Raw genomic sequence first — 13,835 nt, forward strand, 5'->3', positions numbered from 1 at the left:
CTTGCCGATCAGAAGGTCGGCGGTTCGAATCCCTGCGACGGGGTGAGCTCCCGTTGCTCGGTCCCTGCTCCTGCCAACCTAGCAGTTCGAAAGAACGTCAAAGTGCAAGTAGATAAATAAGTACCGCTCCGGTGGGAAGGTAAACGGCGTTTCCGTGCGCTGCTTTCAGTTTGCCAGAAGCGGCTTAGTCATGCTGGCCACATGACCCGGAAGCTGTACGCCGGCTCCCTCGGCCAGTAAAGCAAGATGAGCGCCGCAACCCCAGAGTCGGCCACGACTGGACCTAATGGTCAGCGGTCCCTTTACCTTTAAACCAGGGAAAGGCAGACACTGGTTCTTTTAATTGTTCACCAGGAGAGTTAACAGATCCACATCCAGCTCTTAAAGTGATGTGCGGAACCATCTCAGCGGACCTTGATCTAGCTTCTGCCCAACCCAAATTAAACCAGCAGGGAAGACTATGCCAAAACTTGTCATTTGTGTGTTCATTTATTTTATGCAGGGAACCCCTGTGTGTGCTGGGCAGTGTTTGACTAACTGACCTGGACCATGCAGTCGTCATTTGACTCTTCTCCATGTGCCTCCTCTATGAGAGGTCCACAGGGTGGCAACAAGGGAACAGGACCTTTTCTGCAGTGGCTCCCTGTCTGTCAATTGCTCTCCCCATGGAGGCTCACTTGGTGCCTTCACTACATAGCTTTAGGCACCAGGAGAAAACATCCCTCTTCTCCAAAGCCTTTGGCTGATTAAACAATACAGCCTTTTAAATGCATTTGTGTTATTGTTTTGCTTTAACTACAGTGGTACCTTGGGTTAAGTACTTAATTCGTTCCAGAGGTCCATTCTTAACCTGAAACTGTTCTTAACCTGAAGCACCACTTTAGCTAATGGGGCCTCGATTGGCTAATGGATTTAGCTAACGGAGCACGATTTCTGTTCTCATCCTGAAGAAAAGTTCTTAACCAGAGGTAATATTTCTGGGTTAGCGGAGTCTAACCTGAAGCGTATGTAACCCGAGGTACCACTGTACTTATTCTGTACTTCTATTCTGTATTTTTATCTTGTGAACTGTCCTGAGATCTCCGGATGAAAGGCAGTATATAAATTTAATAAATAATAATTACATACAATTCTACCACCTCACGCTACACAACAAGCTCTGAGGTCCCAATCCACGGCAAAGCTGATGGGTGGCTGTGAAAATGCCACCTAAGACGCCCCTCACAGGGTTGGCAACCGCATGCAAGCCCAAAACCGAAACAATGGGCTCGGTATTTTCGGTTGACGGGTACATAATTCTAACCTCCTTGTGGTACCAAAATAAGCACTCTTGCTACATGCAAGAAAGCTGCGCCTTAACAACAGCAGTGATGGGCAGAAGAGGCAATGAGCCGTAGAAAGACAAGGAGCTGCCCCACCTTGCAGAGTTTTCTAGTCTCTGCCACCAGAGCTATAATAGCACACAGCTGGAGGCAGTTCTGCATGGGGGAAGAGGCACCAAGGGGATTATCTGTATGCAAACTCACAGGCCTCTCCATCTTTAAGGAGGAGGAATGGGCCACCACACCTCAAATGAGCAGTAACACAGAATAATTTGAACGTAAACAGCCTTCCAACTTTTCGCCGTGATACATTTTGACTGAAAGTCAAGAGCCGTGTGCCAAGACAACCAATATCTGCTGTCAAAAATAAAACAAAGCTGAACTCTGTGAATAGGAGAAACCCAAATGTTGCACTTATTTACATGGTTTTTAATTCCTTTCGGGGTGGGGTGAGACTAGTCCACAAGCGCCGCTCGAGTCCACCTGAACAAAGGATTTCAAACATGTATTTCCATCCCATGGACTGCAAGAAGATCAAACCTCTCCATTCTGAAGGAAATCAGCCCTGAGTGCTCACTGGGAGGACAGATCGTGAAGCTGAGGCTCCAGTACTTTGGCCACCTTATGAGAAGAGAAGACTCCCTGGAAAAGACCCTGATGCTAGGAAAGATGGAGGGCACAAGGAGAAGGGGACGACAGAGGACGAGGTGGTTGGACAGTGTTCTCGAAGCTACCAGCCTGAGTTTGACCAAACTGTGGGAGGAAGTGGAAGACAGGAGTGCCTGGCATGTTCTGGTCCATAGAGTCACGAAGAGTCGGACATGACTAAACAACAACAACATTTCCATCCTGCTCTTTACAAGTGGTTTTCCACCCACCCCAAATAAACTAGCCAGGTCTACATTTGGCTTAGCTTTAGCAATATTGCAAGATGCTCCCTAACAAAATGCCCTAACAAAAGCCAAGGTTATAGAAATACACGCTCCATAGCTGGAGGGAGCTCTTGGAAGAGGAAGAGATCAGGACAGACTTTATAATTCCAATGAACCCAAAGCTCTGGACCGCTCTCTGTCCCAGCCCCTTCCTGCTCACAAAGCCCTGTTGCCTCTTCAGCTTCCAATACCCCCTCTTCCCAGTCTTCTCCCTCTGACCACCCATTGTAGTCCCATCAGCAACCCCCGGGCTCTGAGCTTTCTTCCTTGGGAGTTCCCTAGTTGGTGCCTCCTCTGCCTTCAGCCGGTCCATGACAGGCTGCTTCTGGTGCTCCTGTCTTAGAGGAAGCCAAGGTGACAAGCCTTGTGGTTTGCTAGCGCTCCAGGCCTTCATTGACAATGAGAAGGCCTCTCCTCCTCCCAGAGGGGAGGGGTTGGGAGCGGGAGCAGCTTCCCGCTGGGGGGGGGCAGGGAGGCATACTCGGCTCCCTGCTCCTGATTGCTTCTGCTGCCGCGGCCAAGCCTTCCAGCCGACCAATAGGGCCGGCTGGTGGGCGGGGCTAGCCACATTTAAACAGCCACGGCAGAGCTCAGCTCTGTTCCTGCTTTCTTCGGATCTCTCCCTCTTAGGTCAGCTTCTTTTTGCGTATTGACCTTGCTATGGACTTCGGTTGGTTGCCTTGGTTGCCCAAGGGGCCTGATAGGACTTTTTTATCCATTTGGCAAATTGGCACCAGCCTCTTGGTTTCTTCGCCTGCCTCGTAGCAATTTGTCACAACTTTCTGGTATTGGTGGTTAGGGCATTGGAATATGTGTGCTTTGTTGGAGGATTGGGTAAGCACCATCATCTACCCCTCCTCTTTTGGGTATTCAGTTAAAGGAATCCAGCAGTCGTGGATCCTGTCCAATGCCCTGCTGGTGGCTAGGGCCATGGTACGACCCCGGTGACGTCATGGGGGAGCTTCCAGTTGTATTTGCATCAATAAGCTCCTCCCATTGGTTGTTAACCCTGATATGACTCCTGGCTGTGCGGGGTGGAGTCTGGTATTGCTGTTTCATCCAATGCCTAAGCCAATACTACTCACATGCTGTAACCAATCAATGTTGTGGCCCAATTTTGCCCACTAACCTAAAACAACGTGTCTTTGTGTCTTATTATACTCCTATGTGGGTGGCGGGGTCCTCGACTCACAATAGGGTTGTTCTTGGCTGGTGACTGAGTGCTTGTCCCTCATCCCCGCCTAACGTCCAGTTCGCAATAGATTAATGGATCTGCCATTGTCAAGAGGCAGAATAACGGGCTGGAAACTTCTAGAGCAACGAACTTCTGCAGCAGGAACCAAAGCTGCGCCTCTGTCCTTCTCACATGCTCACGACACCATGAAGACAGGATTACGAGTTCCTTTGGAACTGGCGACTGGCAATTAGGGCTGACAAAATTCACTCTAGGGAGCTGTCCAGTTGCTAAACATCTTCCACCCTCCTTTTGCAGTCAACACTGGGGGCGTGGGGCCTTGCGGCCTTGCCAGAGGGCTGCTAACACCCCCTCAAGTCCTCTCGTCAATCCCACGCTGACGGTGCTGACATTCTAACTGCAATGTCACCCTCTCCACCAGCCAGCCTGTTTTCAATCTGGGGTACATGCCTCAGGGGAAGAGAGAAGGATAGCTCCTCCTGCCATTAAGGCAAGCTTCAATCCTTCCGAGCTCTGCAGAACTGAACAGGGCCCACGTAGGCAGTTGACTCACACAGAGGGGATCCTGCAAAGCAGGTGGGAGTCTTAAGGCATGCTGTGCAGCTTGCAGTCCAATTACCTGTGGACGTTCATTCGTTTAGGGCCAACCTTTCTGTTTGTCAACGGCTCCCAAGGTTTGCCTTTTTGCAAGGAAAACACACACACACACACACACACACACACACACAAAAAGGAAAAGGCTTCCAGCAATTCTATTTTCCTTTTTTTGAAAGAAGGCACTACCTCTATAAACACCCTCCATTTTCTACCCCCATGCAAGAAACACACACACCCACCCCACTCTAGAGGCATAAATTCATGCAGGGAACAGCACTTCCACCAAAATAGAAGTACTTTATGCGTTATGCAACCGTCATTAAATATACAAAACCTCTCAGAAACCACAGCAAAACATTAAGGCCAGAATGGCTCAATCTTAAAAAAAAAGCTTTTCCATGCAAGCAGATGTTATGATATTCCGTCAAACAGCATTAACACTTCTTGCTTAGTGACAACAGAAGACGGGTGTTTGTTAGGGAAAGGCGTTCGTTCTCATGTTCATTCAACATTGGGGAAATCTATGCTTCTGATGGAGATCTGACGCTATCTGATAATCTAACAACAAACAGTTTGCAGTAAAGCCATGTAGACATGTAAAGATGGGGAGGGGCTGTTGCTCAGAGACCGAGTACACACTTTCCACAGAGAAAGTCAGAGGTTCAAACCCAGTTGAGGAACTCCAGGTTGCAGGATTAAATGCAGGTGCTGGCTAGAGACGCCTTTTCAAGGCGGATCAAAATGGGTGGTTTAAAATATCTAAAACCGAAACTTAAAAACCCCACTAAGCTTGTCTTCAAAAGAATAGCTTGTATAATATTAAAGTAAGCTGCATAATGCATAAAAGTGATCCATCGAGCAGTGCATTCAGAAACATGTTGTAAAATGATTGTTAAATACATATATATATATACAAAGCATCCCACTACTGAATGGAAAATAAAGATGGGTTAGCACTTGGGAACTGCACCAGAATTTAGGAAAGTACTATCATGAGAAACTTGATTTAAATCCTAACTGCTTGCTGATTTAAACCATTGCTTTAGATCTCCTTGATTGAACTGATACAACTTACTATTTTGTTACGTTTTCTTTTTTTGCCTTTTATCCCGTTTGTTCATACCTGAGGAACAGGAACCAAATGCCACTCTGCTTGCCCATAAACAATAATGGGTGTGTGAGAGTCAGACTGGACATTTAAATATATGCAGGGGGTTTCATTTCTATTGCAAGACCAGACCATTTCCTCAACCCAAGATGTACTGCTTTCTTTTCAGAGGGGCACTCTGCACATTCATGAATTACTCATGCCCCCCCTCCCCACATTCAGGGGCCTTGGAAACAGCTTCCCACAGCTGCGTTGCACACAGTTAAGAAATGACGTTTGTCGTGGGCTGACCACGTGAGCCAACCATCACATGACCATCTCCATGCCAGCAAGGGGGACATTCATGACCAGCACCAAGTTATTAAATGGACTCGTTTTCAAAAGGGGGTGGGGAATCATTACTAATAGACTGCCAGGCTTCAACCTGCGAGCATTTTGAGACTTGAGAAATGAATGCACCAAGACCTGAACCTCAGGTAAGGGGAAACCTCCAAGCAATGTGGTGACAAGAAGCTATTTTGCTAGACGACGCAACGCTTTTTCAACATTAGTGAGGAGTACAAAAATACTTAAGCAAGATCAAGCACATAAAGATAAGCTTTGGGAGCTCGGTTTATACATTTGTCAGTTCTTCGAAAACTTGGCCATTAGCACCCTGGTGAAAACAGGCAAGCAGAGTCAAAAACAGGCTCTTAACGGGAACAGCCAAGACACAAGTCATGCCAGGTGCATCGGACGCAGGATTAACAGTTAGGTGCTCATGCCAAGGAGCAGGTTCTCACACACAAGCTGTAGTATATGCATTAGCTGCCGACGAGCCACAGTTGCAAAGACACACCTTTCTCTTGCCTTTGTAGATTTGGGCTGTCCGCTTTCGCCGGCCTTCTCCTCCCTTGCTCTTGCACAGCCGCGACTCTCGATGGCGGCGGCGGGAGAGGAAGCCCTCTCGACTTTGTGGGTCTCATGTAGCCTTTCATTTGCTCAGCGCCTCGGGCTCTCCTCTCCTCTTTCTTCGTCGCTCTCGCTCCTTGGTCGCCACCGTCAGCCACCGCCTGTGGGATCAGCTCGCCGGCTTCAGAGCCAGAACTCTGCGTGCCCTTTGGTTGGGCTGCCTGGCTTGGCAGGTGTGCCTCTTCCTCTTTGCTGGCCGCCTGCGCCGGGACGCTGATCTCTGGCTCCTTCACGTCATCCAGCTTCAGAGGTTTGAATGGGTCTTTTCGTTTAGGAGCAGAAGCAGCTTCCTCCCCGTGGACATCCTCTAGGACCTTATCTGCCCCTGCCTTACTTCCTAAGCTATCCGGACGTTCAGAGGTCTTTGGTTCAGCTCCTTTGCTTTTTTCAACTGGCTCTGAGCTGCCACCAACAAGTGCGGTTGTCAGTGCCTGGAGTGCTGCTGCTTCTCTCTTGTTCTCCCAAAGGGGTGGCAATTCCCCAGAAGGGATGCTGGTTTCTTTTCCGACAGATCCATTTCCTTCTGTCCCAGCAACCAGCAGGGCAGTCTCCTTGGGCACCTCTTCCGCTGGCAGTTCCGTGGGGCCAGGTCCAGAGCCTTGTGTTTTCTCCACCAAGCTTTCCCTTCCATCTTCATCCTGGACGGAGCTGAACGCCTTGTCCTTTCCTGCTGTTAGCTCCTGCTTGGCATGGGGTCTCTTGCTTTTCTTCCTTTTCTCCCTCGTTTCGTCGCCCGCTTTCAGCAAAAGGGAAGCCTCTATCGCGGCCTCGTGGCCTCCCAACTTGGCCACGTTCTCCTTCGGCTCATGCTGATCTTCCACGATGCTTTTACTGGCATCCTTCAGCATTTCGGAAAGAAAAGGCTGCTCCTTGCTCAGCTCGCTCATGAACTTGCCTGGGTCTTCTAGAAAGGGGCACCCCAGCCCTGGGCTTTTGGAAGGGGCTTCGTCAAGACCACCAGCACTGGGGGGAGCAAAGGGGCCAAACAAGCTCATCTTGTTCTCTTCCCAGTGTACCTGATGCCCCGGGGGAAAGCTTTTGATGTTCCTGTTCTCGTCTACAAACTCCATTTCCTCCACGCCTTGGAGGAAGCCAGCCAATTTGGGATACTGCCCTTGGTTTGTAGGATCCACCTTTGCTTGCGAGGCGGGTTGGTCAGGGCCACTCGCTGCCTTCTTGCTTTTCCTGTCGTTGCCCCTCTTTGCCGCTTTTGCAGCCGGGTCTGGCTTACTGGCAAGAGCAGACCCGCCACCGCTTCCCTCCTTGCTGCTTCGAGGAGAAAGGGGCTCTTTCTGTTCATCTTCTCTTTTGTCGCCCAAAAGCGTGCCTGTCTCTCCTTTGGCTTCCCCCCAAAGAAAGGGACATTCCAAACTCAGCTTGTCTTTTCGATTCTTGGCCTCCTCTGATCCTCTGGATGTTCTGCCCGCATCAGAACCTTGCCCCGCATCTCTTGCCTCCTTCAAGGGACAGTCTTTCTCTTGGACTTTACTCAGGGATGGAGCCTCCTCCGTTTTAGCCACCTCCCCATGTTCAGCAGCTAGCCTGGCAGGTACAGACTTTGCTTCCATGGCTTGGACACAAACCTGGTGGCTCTGCCCTCCTACATCCCTTTTCCTCGGTTCTTCTGCCGCCAGCTCCGTAAAGGGATGGGGGGATTTCGGCAATTCTGTCCTGTCTCTAGGATCTAGACTGGCTTCCTGACCTTTCTCTGTGTCTTTAGCGAAGAGTTCCTGCTTTGCAGTGCTGGTTTTTGGATCAGAAGCGACCGGCTGCTCAACGCCACACTTCTTCGGGGCTGTGTCCAAACTCCCCTCCTCCGCCTTCTTTCTTTCAGATTTCCCCACCGGTTTTGCAGCAGGAACCTGCACTTCACTGCTCTCTGGCTGTTCAAGCAGAGGGGCGCCACCCCTGCCAGCAGCACCTGATTCTTTGGTGGTACCATCAGCCTTCTCAGAAGCCTTGCTCAGGTCAGAGGCTGCCTCCGGCAGAAACGGCTGCTCTGGCGGAGTCTTCCCGGACTTTTTGCTCCTCCCATCGCTGGTCCTCTTTTTGGGCTTGCTCCCCGGCAGGGCTGAAGCGGGGCTCTCCAAAATAGCAAAGCTGGGCCCTTTGCTCTCACCAGGCACGGTGGCTCCCTTGGCTTCAGGAGGACCTGCCTTGGCTGGTGTCTCCAAGATGAAAGGGTATGCAGAGGAAGAGAAGTCGGCACATTCGCTTCTGCCGGTTGGAGCCCCTTGCACCTTCTCCTTCAAAGAAGTTGCAGCAGGAGCTTGGAGCTCTGCTGTATCTGCAGCAGAAGCTGCCATCAGTTGGCTTGCAGCTAAGAGGTCGGCTCCTTTGCTGGAATCGTTCTTTTCTTTACTCAGGTCAGCTCTGCTCGCTTCTGCAGGCGAGGGGCCAGTGCCACTCTCTGCCGCTGGAGGAAACGATGCCCCCAGCGAGCTTCTTTTCATGGCTTTCCTGCTCTTCCCCTCACTGCTCCTCTTTGGTTTCTCTTGCAGCACCGCAGAGGCAAGAGCGGCTTTGCTATCCGCTGAGCTGGAGATGCCAGCTGCCTCGGGGCTTCTGGCTGCCATGCTGCTTTCAGGAGGGGTCACAGCTTCTTCCGCCCCCAGAGCTTTGCCCACATCGGCCCGGTCCTCCAAGAGGGAGAGCAGTGGTGCCGGAGGATTCTTAACCCGCTTGCTTCTGCCATCGCTGCCCCTCTTCTTAGCCTGTGCCCCAGTTGGCTGTTCTGGTGTGCTGGAGCTGGCTCCCTTGGCCATCTCAGTAGAAGGTGCTTGAGCGCTGCCAGGTGTTTTGGTGGGAGCAAAGGGCTTGCCCAGATCAGACTTGCTTTCCAAGAAAAAGGGGGTTTCTGCCGAACCAAAATCAAGAGTGGCACTTTTTGCGGGGCTGCTCCCCTGTGCGTCGCCTGGTGAACACTCCTTGGTGGGGCTCGGCTCTGGCGCAACAGGGAATTTCTCCTTGCTCTTATCGGGAGAACTCATTTCCGTGGCTGGCTCCACGGCCTTTGCTTCAGCGGGAGATTTGGCAGCTCCCTCGCCAGGACTTCTGCCCTGCCTGCCCTTCTCTTCCTTCTTCGGCTCCTCCACCAGCACCTCCTGCAAAGGAGCCAGGCCCTCTGGGTCAACCTTCTCACCCGCAGCTGCTGGTTTCGTAAGCAGGACTTCAACTTCCTTGCTCACCGCAGGTTTGGCCTCCAAAGCGGGCACGATGTGGACCGAGTCCTTGTGAGTTGAGCCTTCCTCCAATGTCCTGCTTTTCCCAAAGGGTGCCATTTCCACAGGACTGGCCTGTGGCCAAGTGGGGCTTCCTGGCTGATTCTTCTGGACATGGCGCTTCAGCTGCTCCTCAGGAATCTCCCTGCTTTTAGATGGCAATTTCAAGCTGCCATCCCTCACCTCTTCCACTTCGCCAAATTTTGCATCCAATGCAACATTATCAGCCGGAAGGGCCACCTCTCCTTTTACAGAAACCTGGGCAAGGCTGTCCATAATTTGGCCCTCTCTCTCAAGCACCGAAGGATCCTTCCCGGTGACGTCCACAGGGGCTCTTGAGGCCTCTTTAGTGCTCTTCCGGGGCTCAGTAAAGGGGACCTCGGGCTTCTGGGGTTCAGGAGCACACAGGGGAGCTTGCGGCCTTTCGGAGCTGTCCTCCCACATCTCTGCCCCCCTTGGCTGCTGGACCCTCTTCTGTTTCTGCTTTTTCTTCTTCTTCTTCAGTGCTGCGGAAGCTTCCAGGTCCCAGCTCTCCCTCGGGCCCTCTGCAAACTCAAACGCCTGGCCGGCTGCCTTCCTGTAAGGAGCTCTGCTCCGGAGGGACGTCCCGGCGACAAAGCCACTGCACTCTGTCGCCGAAAAGGGGTCGCCTCCTTGGTTGTGGCTCCTGGGTGCAGCCGGGAGACCTACAAGAAGCTCCTCCGGGGCATCGGCCGCAGGCAGCCAGGCAGGTTTCGCTCTGCCAACCCTGCGGTGGTGGTCGCTGGGTTTGTTAGCGTGTCTTCCTTGGGCAGGAAGCGCACCTGGAATACAGGAAGGTTGCTGGAGTACCGGAGGGATTACTCACCAAAAGCGGCATTCAGCCAGGCTCCCAGTGACTACAGTCAATGCTAGTATTAACTCCCACTTTAGTAAAGTGCAGTTTTGGAAGCAAAATAAGGGGTGGTGGGGTACCAATCTCCCATCCTTTTTGCATTTCTCTCCGCCAAACATATCTCGTAACATGGACAAAGTCTCTGGAAGAGTCATCGCTTCTATGTTACAGGGCAATGTGAGAATTGCTTTTGTGCTTAGAGATCCCATAAGGCCTTTCTAGGATGGATTTCAGGGCCTGCTTTCCCTCTTTTTCTGGGGTGTGGGGGGAGGCCAGGTGCACACAGGCAAGAGCTCCGGAAACAGGGAACTCTCCCAGCAGGAAGCAAGCTCTGTTGACAAGCTGGGGGCATGACAGAGCATGGGGGCACATGGCTAGATGGAGAAGGCAGGAAAAGCTCAGTGATGAGAAAGGGGATCATTTGCTGCGGTTGGAGAACACAGGGTGTTTTTCTTGCTCACAGCGAAGACTGCAAAGCCAGCTTTGCACTGCTGGGACCCCAAATCACCCCCAGTTGGGCAGTGGGAATGCACACTTTAAGGGAAAAGATTTAGGACAGGCCAAAAAAAACCCCACACTCCAAAAAGCAACAGACCAGCATTGTTATGAGGTCTGTGACCAAAATGGTTCTCCTAAATGTCAGACCAGAACTGAGACCTATATGGTAACCAGAAAGGGACAATGTTGCATAGAAGATTCAGCCATGGGGGAGAGTTGCCTGTATTTAACCTGGCTCCCAGTATGGGGGTGGAAGGGGGAGAGGAGATTCCCAGTTTTGGGACTGAGGAGCAAGTAGAAATAAGAAACAAGAAATAAAGCTGAGGCCGTTTCCTAACCACACAGGAGAAGGAAGAGGTTTGCCTCTTTGGCTGCAAAGGGATAGGCAATTTGCAACACAGAGGGAAAGATAAGAGTATGGTGGAGACGGAAAACAAGAACGGGAGACGGAGCTCAGCTGCTCCTCTGTTGCCGCTGCCACTGCCTACCTGCAGGTTCCAGGGCGGCCTTGCCCTGAGGCAGCTCGGCGGGATGGTCAGGGCGAGCTTCAGGTGCTTCCTTTGGCTTGGCCACTTCCACCACAGCAGCCAAGGGCTCCTTAGCGTCTCCTTTGGACTCTCCCGGGGGTACCGGTTCTTTCGACTCTGCTAGAAATAAAAGCATAAAAACATCAGTGTTTTTCTTTTTTTTTTTAAAAAGGAAGAAGACAAGACTGGCAAGTGCTAGGATAGTTGTGTACAAACACAGACTTGCCATGGACAAATTGAACAGTATCTGCAATTCATTATTTTATAAATTTTGTATTTGTTTGCTTGATTAAGGAAAACAACTATTCCCCCCCCCCTTTTTGTAATGGTACACAATATCTTAGTTGTTGTTCTGTTTTGCTTACTACATGGGTACACTTTCTTGTTTCTTCTTCTTTTGTGTGTCATATCTTACTCTGTGAACTTGTAATTTTGTACCTTTTATTTCTCAATAAAGAATATAAAATAAATAAATAAGAAACAAACAAACAAACAAACAAACAAACAAACAAACGAGTAGTCAAGAAAGGATAGCCATCTCCAACTATCTAAACGGCTGCCACGTGGAAGGTGGAGCTAGGTTGATTTCTGTAAAAGCCGTTCGACAGTGGAAGACACTTTGTCGGAAGGTGGTGGGCTCACCTTCACTGGAGGTTTTCAGACAGAGGTCAGAGGTTAGGTGGCCACCTGCCAAGGATGCTTTAGCTGTGACACCTGCTTTGCAGGGGGCTGGACCAGTTGACGCCTGGGGGTGCCAAACCTACCATTCAATGATTTTATGAGAATCACCACCCCCGCCCCACCAGCTTGCTCCCATGACCGAAAACACAGTCTCTAGGTACAGGTCAAAACCAGCTGCCCAAGCCTGCAGAGGACAGATAAATACCGTATTTTTCGCTCTATAAAACGCACCAGACCATAAGACGCACCTAGTTTTTGGAAGAGGAAAACAAGAAAAAAATATTCTGAATCCCAGAAGCCAAGACAGCTAGCAGGATTGCTGCGCTGCGATCCCGCTGGCTGTCCTGGCTTCTTGCTTGGCTGCACGCAGCCTCTCCCAGGCAAGGGGAGCACACATATTTCCCCTTACTTTTTAGGAGGGGAAAAGTGTGTCTTATAGAGCGAAAAATACGGTACGTCAGCCTCACCATGATCCTGGGCTGAGTGATGTAGACCATTGGCCTGGCCCAATGCAGCAACCAGGACAGTATTGCCCATTTCAAGAGCTCTGCCTGCCAATATCCTCAATGTGCGGCTGTCCATCCATCCACCCTGTTTCTTCCAAACACCCCAATCCCCAGCTCAGCCCCCAGCTCTATTGCACTTGTGGGGGCACGGCTGGTGGGCCTCCCCGCCATAAGAGAAGCAGGCTCAATCTCCTGATACGAGGAGGGTGTGGCTTCCGTTGGCGCCGGCAGAAGGAAGGAAAGCAGCTTTCCCCATAGGAAGTGACATCTCCCCCCCCCCCTTTCCTTACCTGCAGGCTCCGGATGAGGCGCCACAGGTGGAACCGACAGCGGCTGCTTGTTCTCCTCTGGCTTCTCAGTAGGCTTGCTGGGAGGCTGTTTGTCCTTCTCCCCGAGCTTCTCCAGAGCAGGGAAGGTCTCCCAGGGCTGGAGGGGCGAAGAAGGCGTCTTGGGCCCTTCTTGGCTCGCCACGGACTGGTTGGGAGAGATCTTGCTCTCTTCCACTTTCTTCTCTAAGTGCTGGCTGGGAGAAGCTTTGGGCTCTTCTGCTTTGGGGGGTGGAGCAGCTTTACTCGCCCCCTCCTGCACATGCGGGCCCTCGCTGACCTTCTCCGTGTGCTGGGTGGAAGGAGCTTTTGGCTCTTCGGCTTTCGGGCTTGGGGGCTGCCTCTCCTTTTCCTCCATGGGGAAGATAAGAGGGGGCTTGGATTCCTCCATTTTCTGGGCGGGGGGCTTGGTTGCTGCGCTTGCCTCCTTCTCCTCTCCCCACTGGCTGAAGAAAGGCTGACTGTCGTCCACTTTCTGGCTGGGAGGAGTCTTCCTTGCGAGCTCCTCTGCCTTCTGGGACTGGCTGGTCTCTTCCTTCTCCTTGTGCTGGGTGGGGGAAGGCCAGCTCTCCTCCTGTTTCCCCAGCACAGGAAAACCGCCAGTACCTGGAGCTGTAGCGTCTGCGGCCTTCGCTTTCTGCTCCTTTGTCGCTTCTGGAGAGCCTATACATAGCAAAAGAAGGAAGAGGTGCCTTTTTTCATCTGCGCCATCCAACTGCCAACGATTCCCCTCTAGGATCAGTGATACTGGTTCACTCGCCTGTCCTCAACCAACACCTCTCCAAAAGAAGTGGCCAGATGGCAGGTGCTGAGGACAGATGGACAGTGACCATCCCATTCCTGCCCGTGAGCTTCCTCCCAGGATGTGGGGAGACAACCTGTCCTGGACGGTGCTGGAAGGAGCAGGTCTGTACCTTGGGGGTGCTCCTGTATTTGTCATGTATGGCTCAGGCGGCCTCAGTGGCTCGGAGTACCTTTTTCTAGCTCTGCCTGATTCATCGGCTTTCGGACAGGAAGGACTGCATTGCAAGGGGCAGGACTAGATTTTTATTTTATTCACTATATTTATACGCTGCCCTCCATCAAAAAATCCCAGG

General features: G+C 51.5%; 1 protein-coding gene across 15 annotated transcripts in view; it reads right to left on the reverse strand.

Annotated features, from left to right (window-relative positions):
* The window catches only part of LOC308569494 (uncharacterized protein), a 209,920-nt gene that overhangs the window by 65,535 nt on the left and 130,550 nt on the right, over nucleotides 1-13,835 (reverse strand). For 14 of the 15 annotated variants that reach the window (XM_081163437.1, XM_081163436.1, XM_081163443.1 and 11 more), the window contains 3 exons: nucleotides 12,703-13,401; nucleotides 11,187-11,345; nucleotides 5,993-10,129 (listed from right to left, as the gene is read on the reverse strand). In XM_081163437.1, coding sequence (XP_081019563.1) covers nucleotides 5,993-10,129; nucleotides 11,187-11,345; nucleotides 12,703-13,401 — 4,995 coding nt within the window. The remainder of the gene's footprint in view (nucleotides 1-5,992; nucleotides 10,130-11,186; nucleotides 11,346-12,702; nucleotides 13,402-13,835) is intronic. The other variant, XM_081163439.1, reaches the window with a different exon arrangement.

This window comes from Podarcis bocagei (assembly GCF_964188305.1).
Source record: "Podarcis bocagei genome assembly, chromosome: 12".
NCBI lineage: Eukaryota > Metazoa > Chordata > Lepidosauria > Squamata > Lacertidae > Podarcis > Podarcis bocagei.